The 18890-nt window shown below is 40.6% G+C and overlaps 1 protein-coding gene across 2 annotated transcripts in view; it reads right to left on the reverse strand.

Annotated features, from left to right (window-relative positions):
* Window positions 1-304: 304 nt before the first annotated feature.
* Window positions 305-18890, reverse strand: part of ret (ret proto-oncogene receptor tyrosine kinase) — a 29438-nt gene continuing 10852 nt past the window's right edge. The window contains exons 2-20 of one of the 2 annotated variants that reach the window (XM_020481475.2): window positions 13056-13292; window positions 12317-12604; window positions 10745-10983; window positions 10448-10643; window positions 10058-10257; window positions 9481-9769; window positions 8740-8871; window positions 8440-8550; window positions 8192-8305; window positions 7712-7968; window positions 7411-7558; window positions 6437-6544; window positions 5865-6082; window positions 4152-4274; window positions 3919-3989; window positions 3364-3501; window positions 3017-3116; window positions 2310-2457; window positions 305-1167 (exon numbers count right to left, since the gene is read on the reverse strand). In XM_020481475.2, the coding sequence (XP_020337064.1) occupies window positions 1010-1167; window positions 2310-2457; window positions 3017-3116; window positions 3364-3501; window positions 3919-3989; window positions 4152-4274; window positions 5865-6082; window positions 6437-6544; window positions 7411-7558; window positions 7712-7968; window positions 8192-8305; window positions 8440-8550; window positions 8740-8871; window positions 9481-9769; window positions 10058-10257; window positions 10448-10643; window positions 10745-10983; window positions 12317-12604; window positions 13056-13292 (3275 nt within the window). In that variant the 3' untranslated portion in view covers window positions 305-1009. Of the gene's footprint in view, window positions 2458-3016; window positions 3117-3363; window positions 3502-3918; window positions 3990-4151; window positions 4275-5864; window positions 6083-6436; window positions 6545-7410; window positions 7559-7711; window positions 7969-8191; window positions 8306-8439; window positions 8551-8739; window positions 8872-9480; window positions 9770-10057; window positions 10258-10447; window positions 10644-10744; window positions 10984-12316; window positions 12605-13055; window positions 13293-18890 lie in introns of both variants that reach the window. The other variant, XM_031823339.1, reaches the window with a different exon arrangement.

The following is an 18890-nucleotide window of genomic DNA, read 5'->3' on the forward strand; positions in this document are numbered from 1 at the left end:
ACATAACATATAGCACATCTTATCTTTCCCAGGTGAAGTTAACCCAGCCTTACCTATTGCCCTTTTCCACCTCTGCTATGGTAAATGGTGCAGTCAACGCATCATTTACATCCTCCCTTTTATCCAGAAATCCAGCATGCTCCTCTCTCATGAACGGATACTATAACCTCTAGTACTGGGCAGCAAGTCATGTTTTCTGACTGCTTCAGATAAATAAGGTTTTATTCACAACGTAAGCGTCCATTATTTTTTACATTATCACATCTGATGAAAGAAAGAGAGAAGAGGGAGCCTAGCATATAAATAGATCGCACACATTTGAACTTTTTATTGATTGCAACATAATCACGTAATGATAAAACAACAATTGATAGCACTCATTTGTTTAAAAAAATCCTAGCTAACTGTTGCACAAAGATTGCCATTACGAGGAATCAAATGGTGAGCTGCAGCTTTGACACCGAACATGCCCACATTCTATTAAAGTGGAAAGACAAAAGTGGCTTTTACATTTCAAAGAACATGATCATATGAAGTAGAAACTTTGCTGTTTTTCTGGATGAACTCAGTGTCCACTCTTTGTCCATCTTAACCTCACAGGTCTACCATTATAGGACAGGTGACGGTAAAGAAGTCCCCTTTAATTTCTGGTCTGGAAACAACATCTTCACAGTCGTACACTACTAATTGGAGGCTATCGTAGAAGCGGCACAGGCACTTGAAAGACATTAACATTGACATACAACCTGGTACACGGTCATGCAATGATACTTGGCCAACATGACTTTGAGGTAATGATTAACATACCGAAGAGCTGCTTGAAACACGGTCTATGTAATTCCAGCCATTTTTCAGCAAATGCACTTTTGAAATCCCCCAGTTTTAACTTGGAATACCCCGTGCAACAGAAATGAAAGGGCACCAACTTTAGATTGTATATGTACAGTTTTATATAAATATACACATCTACCCCATTAGAAATCTTTATTTTCGACAATGGTTTTTGCTTTTAACTATCAATCTTCTCCACAATTTTTGCGGGTGAAGGCAAAGCCATCCAGTTTGCATAAACGCTATCATTGGCATATCTTGTAAAGACTGGGTTAGTGGCATCAAGTCTGTTGAGCAGTACGGGGCTCTTCTCAGGCCAGTTCGGGTATGACATGCCTAAAAACGAGAACATATCATTTTTCTGCACCGAGTAAAGAAAAAGAGTGCAGACAGTAAAGGCTCCCTCAAATTTTGGACAGAATGCATTTTTTCAGAAGTGAATTATAGACGGTTGTTTGACATAGGACCATGAGAAGGCTATACATTTAGAATCCTATGCAGAAATCACTTCACAGACAATAATGGTGTCCATGGTTCTTGTATAGTTTAACCGAGAAAATAAACTGGATTGATTAAATAAGATTCAAAAGACAAATAGCAACAATTATCGTTATATTATTGGTAATGTATGTCATGACCTCTAAATGTTATCCTTGGCTCACGCACCATTGATAACTGATGTCCACATAAAGCAGATACAAGAATTGCGTCACTGTAACAGGACACCATGGTCACCAAGTCACTGTTTGTTCATGGTAACTAAGTCACTGTTTGTTCATGGTAACTAAGTCACTGGCAGCCATCTTATTGCTAAATACTTTTATGAACTATCAACTGGAAGTGCTTAGGATCTATAGGATTTGTTTGGGAATTTGGTATGAAAATACTTTTACAAAGTATTGTTTATCAATGTTAGCCAAAAGTTAATTTCAAAAGACTTACTGTACGCTTACATTATGCTTAATAGGTAGCCTATATACACACAAACAATTCAGATAACTTAAGACAGTCTGGAATCCAAATGTAATAGATAATGATTGATTCAGCAAGGCCCTGTTTCAAATGTTAAACTGTTTTTGAACAGTATTTTCCAAATTAATACAAAATTGAGGGTGTTGGAATGTGTTTTGAAAATGTTTATGTCGTCCAAAACGTATGTTTCCTAATATAAAATCAATACGTAGGATTGAATGTGGATTACTATATGTCATATAAGGGAATTATGGAAATGTTTACTATTTACAAATGTGTCAATATTTTGGTCAGGTTGAATGTACATCAGAAGCAGGTCCAAATAGTGATCATCAGACACAAGATTCTCCTTTCCCACTGACTCTCATTTCCTAAGAAATGGGAGTCTTTTTCATGAAGCATGCCTAGATCACAGTCACACACTACAGGAAGCCAATCACAGCATGTCAAAAACAGAGCTTATGTGTCCTGCCACTAAAATCGAGTAAATGCATGGGAAATTCTACCATAGAGCTTGTTTTCAATCCATGTGGAGGGAATGGTTCGAGGGAGAGGGGCATTATTGCTGTCCACTAGGGGTGTGTCCTCTTCGGAGAGGGCGTCGTCGTACAGTAGGGCGTCGGCTGGCGTAGACGCTGCCAGGTCCAGGTAATCCTGATAACAGGAGAGGAACACCTGATTAGGCTAATCACTAACGACAGGAAGGTGGAGCATACTGCTAATGCTGTCATAATACAGTCATATCCTACCATGCAGATATGACCTAACTTAACCTCCCCTATGGTTAAGATTGTAGCTAACTGGCATAAGAGATCCAATGACAAACATCTGATAGGAAACCGAATATATTAGAGCAATACATTTCCTACTTTTGTGTGAGATAAAAAGTATTAAAAATACTCTGTTTCAAATCCTAAACATATGAATCATATTTTTGCACTGTATTTGGCATCCTAAAAATGGCACTATATTTGGCCTCTTTACCTCAACACAAGACCAACTGCTATCTATTGTAATTATATGTTTTGCAAATGTTGCCCAGGGCCATATTTTGGGGATGGTCACCTGACATTGGTTATACTTATTGCTGGACACGAGACTGGCCATTTGCGGTTTACTCCATTTATGACGTTGCGTACTGTAAATACCAGTGAGCAGTGTAACGACCGCATTAGACAGAGAAAGAGTGTTGGTTGTTTTTGCTTGATCCTACCCGGTTTTTCACCATCATCTTCTCCAGTTCTTTGCTGATGTCTATGAATATGGGCCTTTTGTTTGACTCCTGTTTCCAGCATCGAAGCATCAGATTATACCTGCAGAAACACATTCATACAACACTTAATGGTCAGAAGCAACAACACGTAACACACGATTCACCGTGAAAAGAAATGAACGGGATGGTTCACCTGCAATTTACAGTAGATCATTAGAATGAATAAATGTGGGTTTGCTGCCGGCTTGTCATGTCATGGATGTCATTACCATCACAGTGTAATAGAGTAACAGTGAGTTTTACTGTGGTTACAATGACGCTGGGGTAAAGTAAAGTGGCACACGTACATTTCCTCAGTACAGTTTTCTGGTTTCTCCATCCTGTAGCCAGTCTTGAGGAGGTTAAAGAGGCGTTCAGGGGCGATGCCTGGATACGGGTTTCCACCCAGTGTCACAATCTCCCACAACAGCACACCAAAGGACCAGCTGGCAGGAGACAGAGGACACCGCATTAATAGCACCACAGTCTAATGCTTGGGTGAAACAGTAACTGTTTGCTGTATAGTTTATCCGAGGCGGTAGGTAGCCTAGCGGTTAAGGGGATTGGGCCAGTAACCGAAAGGTAGCTGGTTCAAGTCACTGAGCTGGCAAGGTGGATAAATCTTCCACTCTGCCGTTGAGCAAGGCAATTAACCCCCAACAACTGCTCCCTGGGTGCCAATGACGTTAATTAAGGCAGCCCCCAGCACCTGTCTGATTCAGAGGGTTTGGGTTAAATGTGGAAGACACATTTCGGTCGAATGCATTCAGTTGTGCAATTTAGTATATTTTTTGATCATGCAAATATTGTTGATTATGGATATGTATCACAGGTGTTTTAAGTTGTTTGCGCAAGGTACTCACACGTCACTTTGTGTTGTGTAAATGTGATCAAACAAGGATTCTATTGCCATCCATTTCACTGGGATTCGACCCTGAAAAGAGAGGCAAAAGAATAAGAGAATGGACATTGTGATCTCAGTTCTGTGAAAGAAATCCTTACTACAATCGATAACAAACTAATTGACAATTTCAGAAAACAATCAAATTGAGTCATTTTTAAAAGTACTTGGGTATTTGACATTTAGGTTCCCTACCTTGCTCCTCTTCACATATGAGTCTTCCTCATACACGTCCCGGGACAAACCAAAGTCTGAAATCTTCATCTTACGGCCCTCCGCAACTAGGACATTTCTTGCAGCGAGGTCCCTGTGAACAAGCTATTGGAGGACAAAAGTCAATTCAAGCTCCGTTCTTTCCAAAATATGGAGTCACATTGACATTGAGCTAGGTTTAGCATGGAATTCATACATACAGTGGGTTTCAAAAATGTTGGTAGCCTTGATGAATTGACCAAAAATATCAACTGTAAAAATAAATAAATACTGAGCAATTTATATGCTCCAAAAACGGTGAAATGTATGTTACTTTATACTAATGCAATTTTGTTTAACAAGTAATATTTATTTTATCTTTAGCATGTTTTGGCATTAGAGTTAGGAGAACAATAACCAGAACTTTACCCAGAACAAAGAACAAACCCAAAACAGGAAGATCAGAATGCCATGAACCAAGAGGATAAATTCAAATCCCAGGTGAATAATAATGACTGTATAAATGAAAATGCACAATGGAATCATGTACAGTACCAGTCAAAAGTTTGGACACACCTACTCATTCCATGGTTTTTCTTCTTTTAAACTATTTTCTACATTGTATTTTCAGATTTCGTTATCAACAAACGCGGCGAAAAGTATAGTAAATGTGAAATGCACATAAAATCAACAGTGTAATGTTTAGATTAAGTCTTATGTTAGGTGAACTGCTGTGTCCTCAACTTTGGTCTAATAATTTTTCCTCAATCTCCAAACTGTTCCCTTTCAATTGCTACTACGCTTATGCATTTCATAGAAACATTCAAATGTAACCCTATCCATATAAACCTATTCCTACTAGTGTAAAGGGTTAAGGGAATGGGCTCTTTGAAACAGTGACATCACTGAAATATTCCTATGAAAACATTAGTTAATGACCTAATGAGACTCTTAAGGGAACGTTCTCTAAAGTTGTATGAACATTTGTTGTTAACTGGGAAGATTCTTATCAATAAAATCAAACCAAATGTAATATTTGGTCCCATATTCCTGGCACGCATTGAGTACATCAAGCAGTTTGTTTTAGTTGTGTTTGATTATTAGAGATTCCTGATAAATCATGTATTGTGTCATTTTGGAGTCACTTTTTATTGTAAATAAGAATCAAATGTTTCTGAACACTTCTACATAAATGTGGATACTACCATGATGACAGATAATCCTAAATTAATCGTGAATAATGATGAGTGAGAAAGTTACAGAGGCACAAAGATCATACCCCCCAAGACAAGCTAATCTCCCTTGAAATTGGTAATGGTGAGAGGAGTATAATTTTGTTTGATTTTATAGATCATAATCTTTAGGGGTGCCTATAATTTTGATACCTATAATTTTGAGATAAACAATTATTACATGTAAAACAAAATCTCTTTCTCTAAACAATTGTATTAGTATAAATATTTATGTTTTTAGAGCATACAATATAGTTTAGTATTTGTATTATTTACTTTATACAGTCTTTTTGGCTCATAAAGTATTTATCAAGGGTGCCAATAATTTTGAAGGTAAGGTATACTAAAGGCAAATCCTTACTTCCACTTCAGTCAAATTTTCACCGAGTCATGCAATGGGAGACTGAGAGAAATTTGACTTAAGTGGAAGTTAAGATTTGCCACATGGTGAATATTTTGAAAGCGGTAATTGCTAGATAGGCACCTTCATTTCAGCCAGGTACTGCATGCCCCTGGAGATCTGCCAGGTGAAAGAGATCAGGTCGCCCATGGTGAGTGCCCTCTCATCTGGATTCTCCAGGTAGCTCGAGTTGCGGTTGGCATCGTTGCCTGACATGTAGCTGGGTCCCACCTTTCGGCTCTCACGCAGGAAGTTGCGCAGTGACCCATATTTGGCATATTCTACAATCAGATACATTGGACCTAGACGGAAAGACACAACACTTTAGAACACACACTTAGGCTTACAGTATCTGGCAGGATTGAATGAAATATGCGTCACATATACCAGGTATAACACCGGAAGGTTAAGCATTGCAAGGACATCATGTTTTCATTAATATGATCAAGTGGGTCCACAATTTAATATACCACAATCTCCTGATGACTTTGAGCATAATTTGGTCAGTCAGGGTATCTGAGGCACTGCTACCATAAAGGACAAGATCTGAAGAAAAGATTCTCATGTATCACACATCTCCATTGTTGACGGTACAGTCAATCAACAATATTGATACCCTCAAACGGTGCTCGGAGTGGATCGGCATGAAGCCTTACCATCCTGGCTGCAGGCTCCGTACATCTTGATGACGTGCGGATGGTTGACTTGCTTCAGTAAGGTGAATTCTGACAGGAGGTCCCGCAGTTCACTATGTGAGGCGTGGTCTGTTGCAAAAATAAAAGAGAGATTCATGAAATACTTTCATAAAATAGATCACCTTATAGGCCTGCCTAGGTGGCCACCTAGGGGGACACACTGACGAGGGTGGTATTTAATAAACTTGCAGGATTTAATCATCTTGGGTAGTTTATATTCAGAGTTTGAGTAGCCAAAGTGATCTGTTTTAGGTCTTATTCAGGAATCAGGACTGACAAACTGTACCATATGGATGGGCAAGGGCGCAACTTTCACTGGGGATTTAAAAAAAAAATGTTTAAATTGTACAACTTTATTTAACTAGGCAAGTCAGTTAAGAACAAATTCTTATTTTCAATGACGGCCTAGGAACAGCGGGTTAACTGTCTGTTCAGGGGCAGAATGTCCCTTGTCAGCTCGGGGGTTTGAACTTGCAACCTTCCGGTTACTAGTCCAACACTCTAACCACTAGGCTACCCTGTCCTCCCCACATTCTGAAATTGGATTTATGTCCCCCCCCCCAGTTTTATCATTGGAATGTGATACAAAACGAGGCAACGGTGTGCTTTAGGACCATGCAGACACCTCCGAGATGTTGGGTAGGCTGTTTGGAGTGTTTCTCATACCGGATAAAAAATGAAAATGAATTGCGAGCTGACACTGTATACTATAGGCTACCATTCTACCTTGCAAGGATAAGAGGGAGCATTTTATTTTGTCTTGCCTAGGGTAGCAGAACTGCCTGCACCTTATATCTATCATGGGCTGGCCAAAATTCACATCATAAAATCTACTTCCACTGTATATTCAGTATACAGACACCTAGGGACTCACTCACTGCATGAGTCTTACAATAACTGTTCCTGTTGTCTGCTCTTTGTCCGGTTAGCATTACCTTTAAGCATTTTCACAGCTACTGTGGTGTAACCAGCCTTTCCTTTCAGCCGGAATGCAGTCGCCTTGACAACCTTCCCAAACTCCCCTTCTCCTAACGTTTTGCCCAGCACCAGGTTTTTGCGTGGAAATTCCCATTTGGGATCCTCCTGTTAAAACAATTAAGCAACACATTTTTTTTAAAACGTCTCTATTGATACAACATATATTTGCAGGTCTCATGATCATTCAAAAGGCAATTTAGTATAGCTGGGTTTGCAAAATTCCGGAAACTTTCCAAACATTTTCAGGAAAGGCCTTACAGGTATTTTGAAGGTGTCAATGGCTACTTGGTTCTCCATGGAGTCCAACGAGCCACGGCGCATGTTGTTAGCGGAGTAGCTGATTGGGTAGGATTGTGCGGGCCGCCGGAAGGTCATCTCAGCCGAGGTGATGGGCGGCTTGGGGGAGTTCTTGTGGTAACGATGGATGAAGTAGGAGGACAGGAGAATGGAGACGATGAAGGAGAGCAGCACGGCAGTGGCAATGATGGTCTTGCAGACCTCGTCACACATGGCCTCTGCATCAGACAGGGTAGAAGGAGACAGTGAACAAAAAACACAATGGAAACCATCCTTTGACAACACGGGCTAAATGTAATTTCACCTTTGATTGACATACAGTATCATATCTTGAAACATCTCCATTTGGAATGCTGTTTTGTTACCTATTGGGGGGGGGGGGGGGGGGGGGTATGGGTCAATACACGTAGAACAAAAAGGATTTGAAATGATACAACTCACCCTCTATATCATCCTTCTCACAGAAACATTTTTCAGAGTAGCAGTAGCAGGTTCCATGGCCAGCTCTAATGCCAGACATGATGCCCTTCTCATGACCACCTATAACGGGTTCAACTGAGAGACACAAACACATGTACATCTATTGAACTCAACAATAAAAAAAACTCTTGAAATACCATCAAAAAATAAAGAACATCAATAAGGTAGCCAAATATAAATGGCCGTAAAGGATTTAGGACATTTCTCACTTGTACAATCCTGAGGACATATTGATGCGTCTTTGCTTTCAACTGCATCACAAAAGCCATCAGGGCACGTGCGGAGGTCAGGGGAGCAGGTGGAATAGCTTTCTGATATTCCTGAAAGATAAAGGAAAAATATAATAGCATAATTTCCTGTTTCCATTAAACACAATATGTGGCATATAGGGCTTGCACTGAAGAAGAATTTGTCTGTAACTGAGAATAGGACCTTCCAGCTGGATTACCTGGTCAATGACAGGTAATCTGGTCAATGACAGGTAATTTGGTCAATGACAGCGTGGGTACCTTTTGCAGAGCCCTGTCTCCATTGGCACCTCCCTGTGGTTGCCCCCAGGCCTCTGATGGTCTCACAATCCCCACGCTGTCTTCCCTTTGCACAGGAGAGGAACTGCTGGTCCTCTAGGCCCTGCTTATCAACTACACAACACAAACTTTATGAAGACAAAACACATGTTCACGGTATGCTTCGCTATTATGCGATTGTCAAGCAAGATCACAAGAGTCTTGGACACGGACAAAGATATGGACAGAGTCTTGGACACGGACAAAGCTATGGATAGAGTCTTGGACACGGACAAAGCTATGGATAGAGTCTTGGACACGGACAAAGCTATGGACAGAGTCTTGGACACGGACAAAGCTATGGATAGAGTCTTGGACATGGACAAAGCTATGGATAGAGTCTTGGACATGGACAAAGCTATTGATAGAGTCTTGGACACGGACAAAGCTATGGATAGAGTCTTGGACACGGACAAAGCTATGGATAGAGTCTTGGACATGGACAAAGCTATGGATAGAGTCTTGGACATGGACAAAGCTATGGATAGAGTTAACATAATTTGACAGGTCTCTACTACACTAGTCCTAAGGTCTCTAACAATGAGGCATGAGCCTTGAAAAATAACTGAACTGATGACTTCCACATATGAATGCCATACACCCCATTCATTGGTAATCACTGTTGCCAAATCAGCATCAGTCTGGAGTATTGCTGGGAATGAACTTATTATCTCATGTACTTACTATCGCTATCGAGCACAACGAGGATCTGAGTGCTAGCCTGCAGCAGATTCTGTTGCTCTTGAGCAATAACAACATACTGCAGGTCCTGGCACTCTGGCCTGCGAAGCGCCTCTGTGTCGTTCACATATAGCACCCCCACCATGTCTTTGAGGCTCTGTGCAATGCTAATCGCAGCGTAGCATGACTGTACGTCGTCGGACACATTCCCTGTCTTCTCTGCTACTACTAGCCGGTATGTGACATTGATGCCCTGGAACTTCAGGCTGTTGTCCACACAAATCCTACCGACCTGAAAAGAGAAGGAACACGAATCATACAGGGAAAATGATACAGTTCTAATCAGATTGACACATGATCTTACATTTAGCCTACTGGGGGGAAAAAAATAGGTCCCCGATGAGCTAACCTCTGAAATATCAACCAAGTAACCTCACAGACTGCGTTAATGGCATTTCATCACATCCCTCTTGAACAGCGGAATACTATTATCTTAAAATAGTTGTCTGCTTCATAAGCATTTCATAAGCAGTGACCCTCTTCTCAAGCAAAGAGGGCTGTATGTGAACTCTATAGGTACCTGGGAGTAGACATTAGCTCTACGTGTTAGTGCGAAGAGGTATGTCACATTGGTGAAGAGAATGGGGACAGGTAAGACGGTGATATTGTAGTGCAGCATCACAGTTCCCTCTGGACCGGGGTATGTAGTGTCATTGACCAGGTAATCCAGCTGGAAGGTCCTATTCTCGGTTACAGACAAATTCTTCTTCAGTGCAAGCCCTACATGCCACACAAAGGGTAGAAGGGGGGGGCTGTTTATTTAATGAATCGATCAAAATATTGTCACATTAACAGGCTGGTTTCCCAGACACATATTAAGGCTAGTCCTGGACTGAAAAGCGACAAGGCTTACTCTGTGTCTGGGAAACCAGTCTTTAGAGGGATTGTGGAACTCATCTGGACTACTCACGGAACTCATGAACAGTGCCTCGGACGTTGCCAAAAATGGCCTTCTCTTCTTTGAAAGAGTATTCTATGGTGAACATTTCATTTATCCATGAGTCATTGGTCATCATATTTCCGACAAATCTATTCTGACTCTGGGATTTGGGATACCTGGGTGTTGTGTCTCTATCATAGACAACCAAGTTGCCAAAAGAACTTCCCTGAGAAACACACAAGAACACAAGAACAACAGTGGTATCAATGATACATGTATAGCAATAAATCGATATACAGCCTTGGTAGTAAAGTAAAGTAAAGTCACCTGCTTGCGATCAAATTCCAGTACCACGTCCTCTGTGTCCGTTCCACTGACATACGGCGCATTGTCGTCCTCGTCGTAGACGTTGATATGCAGTGTAACAAAAAAGGTGTCTACCATTGTGTCAGTCTGCACTGTGCAGATCAGCATGGGACTGTATGTCTCGCTCTCCTCGCGGTCCAACGGAGCAGTCACTACCAACTCAGTGGTGTTGTCATTCACAGCGAATGGGGCCGGAACATCTAGAGCCAAACCGTAAACCGTGAAGAGGAGATGTAAACATATCATGTTAGTCTCATGTTGCCAGACGTTGTAGTTTCCTATTCACCCAGCTACTGGAACAGCAATGAGAAAGAAAATTGAGAAAAAAAAAAGATTGAAGTTAATATTGTGCATTCTATAAGAGTGGGAACGTGGGGTAGACATTGTTAATGTTGTAAATGACTATTATTGCTGGAAACGGCTGATTTTGAATGGAATATCTACGTAGGTGTACAGAGGCCCATAATCAGCAACCATCACTCCTGTGTTCCAATGGCACGTTGTGTTAGCTAATCCAAGTTAATAATTTTAAAAGGCTAATTGATATTAGAAAACCCTTTTGCAATTATGTTAGCACAGGTGAAAACTGTTAAAGAAGCAATAAAACTGTCCTTTAGACTTGTTGAGGATCTGGAGCATCAGCATTTGTGGGTTCGATTACAGGCTCAAAATGGCCAGAAACAAATCATTTTATTCTGAAAATCGTCAGCCTATTCTTGTTCTGAGAAATGAAGGCTATTCCATGCGAGAAATTGATAGCTGGGCATTTGTCCGTAGTCCACATTAACAGTAACAAGCTTGATGCAATCATTGCATGCTAAGAATATGGGACCAAATACTAAACTTTTGACTACTTTAACACACATATAAGTGATTTTGTCCCAATACTTTCTTCCCCTAAAATAGGGGGGACTATGTACAAAAAGTGGTGTAATTTCTAAAACGGTTCACCCGATATCATGGAAATACCCTCAAATTAAAGTTGACAGTCTGCACTTTAACCTCATAGTCATTGTATCATTTCAAATCCAAAGTGCAGGAGTACAGAGCCAAAATTGCAAAAAATGTGTCACAGTCCCAATACTTTTTTGTTTTCTTTATATGATACAATATCAGTGCTTGTTGCATTTACAACTTGTCTACGTCCTATCATCAACTGATTTCAGCCAGTGTATAGTTGTAGATTAACTGCATTGTTTGAATGGAATGTTGGCATATTGGCAGTTAATTAGAAACAGTTATGGAATCATTATTTTAAAACTGGCTGGTTAGCTAGCTGACAAACATACCGTGCTGATAAATTCTTCAAATTCATTATTTTACACAATATCGTATCACATCACTGTCAAACCATGGTTGACCAACACCCTGAACAAAATGGCTGCCCTTTAGACCATCACAAGAATGTTCATATCCATTCTAGTATTCTAGGGGGCGTGGTATGCCAGTGTAGAGACCTGCAAAGTGTTTGATGTTTCTCATAATATGATGCACAGAGACAGTGTGGGTGAAGGCGAGTGTAGCAAGCCTCACCGGATTCTACACTGTAGGAGATGGTGTAGTTGGGGCAGACGTTAAGCCTGGTGAGCTGTCTGAGCTGGCGGAGGGCCCCGGGGAACCTGTTCTCCTTGATGTGGGAGCTCAGGTCTTTGTCAGGGAAGCACAGTTTCTTCAGCTCTGGTCTGGTCTGGCCACACGGTGGCGCCGTGTCATTGATGAAGGTCAGGCTGACTTGTACGGTGGGGTGGCCGAGGCCACAGAGGAACTTCTTCAACGGTCTGGTCGCAGCAATGACACTCAGCGGCAGCTTCCAAAACTTATCTGATCAGTAAGAGAACCAAAATAGTAACACAATGCCCCATTTAAATCTCCCACAGTGCATTTATTTCTTGATGACTGGGCACTTTCTGGGCTTCTATGCAATTACATTACTATCCTGGGCTCCGGTTTCCCAAAAGCATCTTAATGCTAAGTTCATCATTATGGTCAGAACCAGATTCTGATCCCTGAACATGATTTATCACCTTGAAGCTCAACGTTATTAGTACGCACAAAGCGTGAAAGCTGAGCAAACTTGAATAACTTCCCCTCACACATTTTACAATGTTAAATATAAACTGTATGTTTGAAATACACTGGAGGGTTCTGTTCAATGGACAATTGGAAATTGCTATATCAAAGTAAATAGATTGAACGGTCAACTTCACAACATATTCCATCAACAATGGGAAAACAATACGGGCGCACAACCTTCTGTCTCTATTAAACTCACATGCAGAGTCAAAGTCGCTCCACTCCAGGGTCTTATTCATGGAGAGTATCCCTGTGGTCTCGTCCAGGAGGAACCATGGGGCATAGGTTGGAGGCCTCAGGTAGCACAGGTAGAAGTGGGGCCGTTGAGAGTCGCTCTCCACCATGGCGTGGACCTGGAGCACGGGTGTCCCTGCAGACTGCCCGACGTACACAGTCTCCTTGTACTGATTCTGGGGGAAGTAGAGCCCAACTGACCCTGCAAAAAGAAGAGAAAGGCCATGTATTAGGAATGGAGGTAGTTAGAGGTTCGGCGCACAGGTAGACAGCACACTTCCACATCCCATCTCTAGGGGGCAGCTGCAACTGGGGCAGGTGCTGAGAGGTCTTGACGGGGTCTTTCTGTGTTTGTTTGAATACCTTTTTGTTATGGCTTTACTTATTGTTTTTGTCACCAATAACTGAACATTTATGAACTGCTTGGGCTGGACAACTACAGAGTCAGGACAGAGCTCATCCTGGACCCAGGTGAGTTCACTTTCTTCCTAGGCACATGCATGTTAGCTTTCTCCTACTTTCACATTAAATGCAGACATGTTATAGAGTCGAGATCAGCTAGACAGGCCAAGAACCCCTAGACATAGACTTTTTTCATGGTTGGCTAGCTGCTTTCGTATCACATGGAATCACCAAACCACCCAGATACTATTTACATACCTGGGAATGTAGTCTGAATAACCACAATGCACTCTGAAATATCAAGACACAGTCTTTGACATTCCCAGTACTGTAGCAAGTAACTGAGATGCTGTTCGATTAAAGAGAGAAAAAAAGTAAGCACTGTAAGCCAAAAACAGACAGGGAGATTTGTTGCCAAATGCAGCCAAGACCTGTAACTGAACAGTTTTGTCAGGATAATGTTTCATTTTAGTTGGGTTGAATTATAGGTACCACGATTCCTGATGTCATATGCTTATTGTAATATGCTACTGCTAACATACATGTCACCTCTAAAATGATTGGCACCCTTGGTAATATTAAGCAAAAAAGACTGTATAACTAAACAATTGAAATACTGAGCTATATTATATGCTCAAAACAAAATATGTATACTAATACAATTGCTCAAAGAAAGAGATTTAATTTAACAAGTAATACAAACTATTATCAAAAAGATAGGTGTCAAAATTGAGGTAGAGAGAAACATTTGCTGCTCATCGTGTGCTACTCATTACATTTTGCCATGAAGTCGAGAGAAAATGTTGCAGTTTTAAAGCTAATTTCCTGCTATTCTACACATTTTGCCATTGCTTATGGCATGTTCATATACTATCTGAAGGGCCCCCAACCCCCAAAATATAGGAAAAAACTTTTGTGTCATTTTGTGTGATTATTTTTTGGGGGGTTGGGGGCCCCAGGGCACTTGACCTGCATACTTGTTTGGTAACCCAGCCCTGAAAATGAGGTAACACGCATATAAAAATCCATTTGTCATCCATCCATCACTAACGTAAAGAAACAAATGGTTGTTGACTTTCATAAATCAGGCAATGGGTAAAAATGTACGTCACTTATTAGGGCAATATCTCAAAAGTTTAAAACCACTGAAACATTGATAAACTTGTGTGGTAGAGGACGCAAGTGTATCTTGTCCCAGTGAGGAAGAAGGTTTGTGAGGCAAAGAAAAATCCAAGGGCCACAGTGAGAGAATTGGTGGCATCTTGGGTTTAACAAGTCTCCAAATCTACAATTAGATGCCACCTCCATGCCAACAGGCTCTTTGGAGGGTTTAGCTTTTATTGTGAACAACTAACAAATGTAAATGCCTGGAGTTTGCTAAATGGCATTGGCACTTGAATTGGAACCTGGTGCTATGGTCAGATGAGATGAAAAATAGAGGTCTTTGGCCAAGCAAACCAGTATTGGCAACAAAAGAAGGATGCATATGCAGAAATAACCTTGTAAGTACTTTAGAATATGCTGGTGGATCTATGATGTTCTTAGGCTGTTTGGCTGCCGCTGGTCCTCGGGCCCTTGCTATGTTCAACGTCATCATGAACTCCACCAAGTACCAGGACAATTTAAGCAAAAAACATGGTTGCCTCTGCCATTAGGATGAAACTTGAAAAGTGTATCTTCCAGCAAGACAATGACCCCAAACACACAACAAAATCCACAAAGAAATGGTAAATTGACCACAAAATGTACATTCTGCAATGGAAATGTCTCCGGACTTGAACCCCATTGACAGCCTGGCCGCAAAATCCACATGCAACATAGTAAACGTTCATTTTTGCCTCTCCAATTTGTATTATATATTATGTTTTGCATGGTTACATAGGACAGTTGGTTACTTAAGACAAAAACAAAAGTAGGGAGATTGGTCAGGGAGGATGGTTGGGCGTAAAACGCGAACATCTAGCAACCCAAAGTTTGCGTGTTTGAATCACATAATAGACAGCTTTAGTATTTTAGCTCATTTGCAACTATTAGGTTTCAACTTGACTTGAAAGTTACTATTAGCTAAAATGCTAAAGCTGTCTTTATACTTACCTTTTTACATGATTTTCCTCGAAAGAGCAACTGGTGGATTTTGAATGCGTCTCCTCTATTTAAAGAGTTGGTCCTCCTGCTCTTCAGTCTGAGAGAGACATTCTGAGGGCAGGTTCATGTCTCCCTTCCTCTGTACATATTTTTTTTATATAACAGACACAAAAGTGTCTTTTGAAAACGGCTTCATATATTCCAAAGTCGTTAGAGAATGTGACTATGTATATATTTATGTGGCCGTTAATGTATATAAAGCCTATTTCGGCAAGTTAACCAAGTGTTTGATGGCTTAGCTAGCCATGTCAATGACGAGCTAACTATCACTGTCAGCCAGTGCACTGTAATGTCTTATTTGTAATCCAATAATTCTTTAACAAAATATGAATAAGTGAATGTTTACTTGCTTACCATCTTAAAAGGTTTTTATGAAAAGGGTTGTACTTGTACTCTTGTACTAAATAAATAAAGGTTTAAAAAAAATTCTAAATGAAATACTCTGTATATATGGATTGATGTCACTTCACATTGCTATTGCTTCTATCTAAAATATATAATGTGTTCTATCCAACCACTGAACGTGTGGCTGTGACCATCCTGTCAATGCCTGTCAGTAAGGGGTCCTTCATGCTCTGGGCATGACTAACTCAAATGAACGAAATGAGTCGAAAGATTCCTTCTCTTGACTGAAAGAGTCGAAAAGATCAGAAAAGACATGAACTTCCCATCACTATTAGCCACAACAAATTTGATTTCGCAATGTATCATACATATTGGCAATTCATAGCATCTAATATGAATTGGAGGACGTAACATATCATGCGAAATGGATGATGGACATCCACAAATTAAAGCACATCATGTGAAACATAACATATCATACTAAATGGAGCGGACCTAATTTACGTGTACTGTGTTACGTCGACCCCTGAGTCCAGGTTTCCATTGAAAACATGTGGTTTGAATTGAAGAGGGCGGTCCATAAACGCAGACCCCGAAGGATATCAAGGATCTGGAAAGATTCTGTATGGAGGAATGGTCTAAGATTCCTCCCAATGTGTTCTCCAATCTCATAAAACATGATCGAAAAACGCTCAGTGCCGTTATCCTCACAAAGTATTGAAATCAGGGGTGCCAAAAATGTTGATACGTGTCTTTTTGAGACACGTATTACTCCTTAACTCCTTAAGCAAAATATCTTTCTCCGAGAAATTGTATTAGTATGAAATACTATTTTTGTAACAAAAACATTTGCATACATTATATCTCAGTATTTGAATTATTTATTTTATACTGTCTTTTTTGTCATCTATAAAGAATAAAGAGAGTCGCACACTCTGTATATTAACTCCCAGTAATTTATTGGGTAAATCACTGTCTTTTTTCCTCATCTTTATCAAGTATGCCAATCATTTTGGAGGTGACTGTACCATGGGACACATATCCACTGAATGCAGCTTTTATGCCTACAATGTCAGTGAATTTCACAATCCTATTACACTTTTTTTTAAACTGCCTAACTTGAGGGTGTGCCTGCACATACAACATCATCAACTATCAGAAATCTCTTCCCTGATAGGCCTATTTCAATTACGCCACCGTACATGTAAAATGATGAGGCTACACTATATGATGAGACTGTATCTGTACAATATATACGTTTTACTGGCATATATCTTATTCTTATGTCAACGGAAATTGAAAAGAGGGGCTCAAATTACACGTAAGCATGAATGAGTTTCTCACATGGTCCATAAGGATGTGGTTTCCGTTTCTCCTTGGTTTCACCTTGGGAAGTATAATTGCTGGGGATAACATGATATCGGGAAGAAATGAATCACGAATCATGGGGGGGGGGGGGGGGGGGTAATCTATAAAGTGCAATAGCAGGCTACTGTATGCATGTTTTACAGGAAAATTGAGATGTGAGTGTTAGACCTGTAATTATATCCCATGTTGTGTTCCTGTCCAACGTCGGTGGGGACGGCCATTTAGGGAACACACTAATGTCATTAGCAGACAGCGAAACTAGATTTCCTATTTCTGTTGGTGCAGTTGAGGCCTTGGCTCTGGTTTCAGACATTGATTTAATTTCGCTGTGCTTGGAAGACAGGGGGTCGAATTGGTGGAAAGAATGTGTCCAGTCTTCCTGAAGGATGGAAATTCAGTCAGCCAAGCTATGACCCTTTTTATTAAAAGCTTTGCTAAGATGAAAAACAAACTGAAGTGCCAGTGGTCCACTTGTCTGAAAAATCTTGGCCAAATTCTGTCCAAAAGCATTTACCCTCCATACAATTCTGCTATTTGGGCTAGATTATTTGGTTTCGCTCCACATCTCAAAGTTAAGTGAGGAACATTAATCAACTCCAAGATCTATTCAAATGAAAGCCATTCATAACACTTGATCTGCTTGAAAAAAAAAACCCGTAAAGGTGAATCCACAACATTTGGACATCAATTTGAACATGGATTAAGAAAGTGAAGAGGTGCCAGATTTTGTATTGCAACATAATCAGAAGAATATCAAGGTGCTAAGAAAAAAGCTCCACCGATCAGTGTGTTCACATGGACAGCGTAGCAAGAAATGTGACACGTATTCTTACAACATCCAGCGTCCAAATCCAAGCAGCATCCAATGACCATCAGAGGGAGACATTTCCCTTTTTCAGATCCAACAACTAAAACAGTCCCCCTGCCCTGAAATCCAAGGCAACAGGGGAACATGATAACTGTGTCGCAGTGGAGGCTGGAACGGCTCATAATAATGGCTGGAACGGTGCAAATGGAATGGCATCAAACACCTGGGAACCATGTGTTTGATGTATTTGATACCATTCCGACCGACTCCGCTCCAGTTATTACCACGAGCCAGTTCTCATCAATTAAGGCCCTTACCAACCTCCTGGGCTGTGGAGATAACACTCTGAAAACAAAGTGCTCGAACATCCTCTTAAGATTGTGAATCAGAAATGCTTGAGCAATGTTTACAAAAAGGAGCCACATCATTGTGTATCAGGGCCAATAGACAAACTATAAGAGCTGATTGTACATGAAATAATATCTGAAATAAGTATTGAGTTTCTTGATCCTTACCTCCTAAATCAGAGGCATAAGAAACAGAGGTACACTCAGAGAAGATGTGAAGGGAGGCATATGTGGACTGACAAGAATCAACGGTCAAACAACAAAACAGGTGAAATTATAATTCACTAGTGAGGGCTGACTGTGGCTTGAGGTTGGCCATGGTGGGTGAACCATATGCTGGCGACTCAATTGGTTTATATCAGTTAAAATTCAATTTATTTCCAGG

The sequence above is a fragment of the Oncorhynchus kisutch genome, linkage group LG4, assembly GCF_002021735.2.
Source record: "Oncorhynchus kisutch isolate 150728-3 linkage group LG4, Okis_V2, whole genome shotgun sequence".
Classification (NCBI taxonomy): Eukaryota; Metazoa; Chordata; class Actinopteri; order Salmoniformes; family Salmonidae; genus Oncorhynchus; species Oncorhynchus kisutch.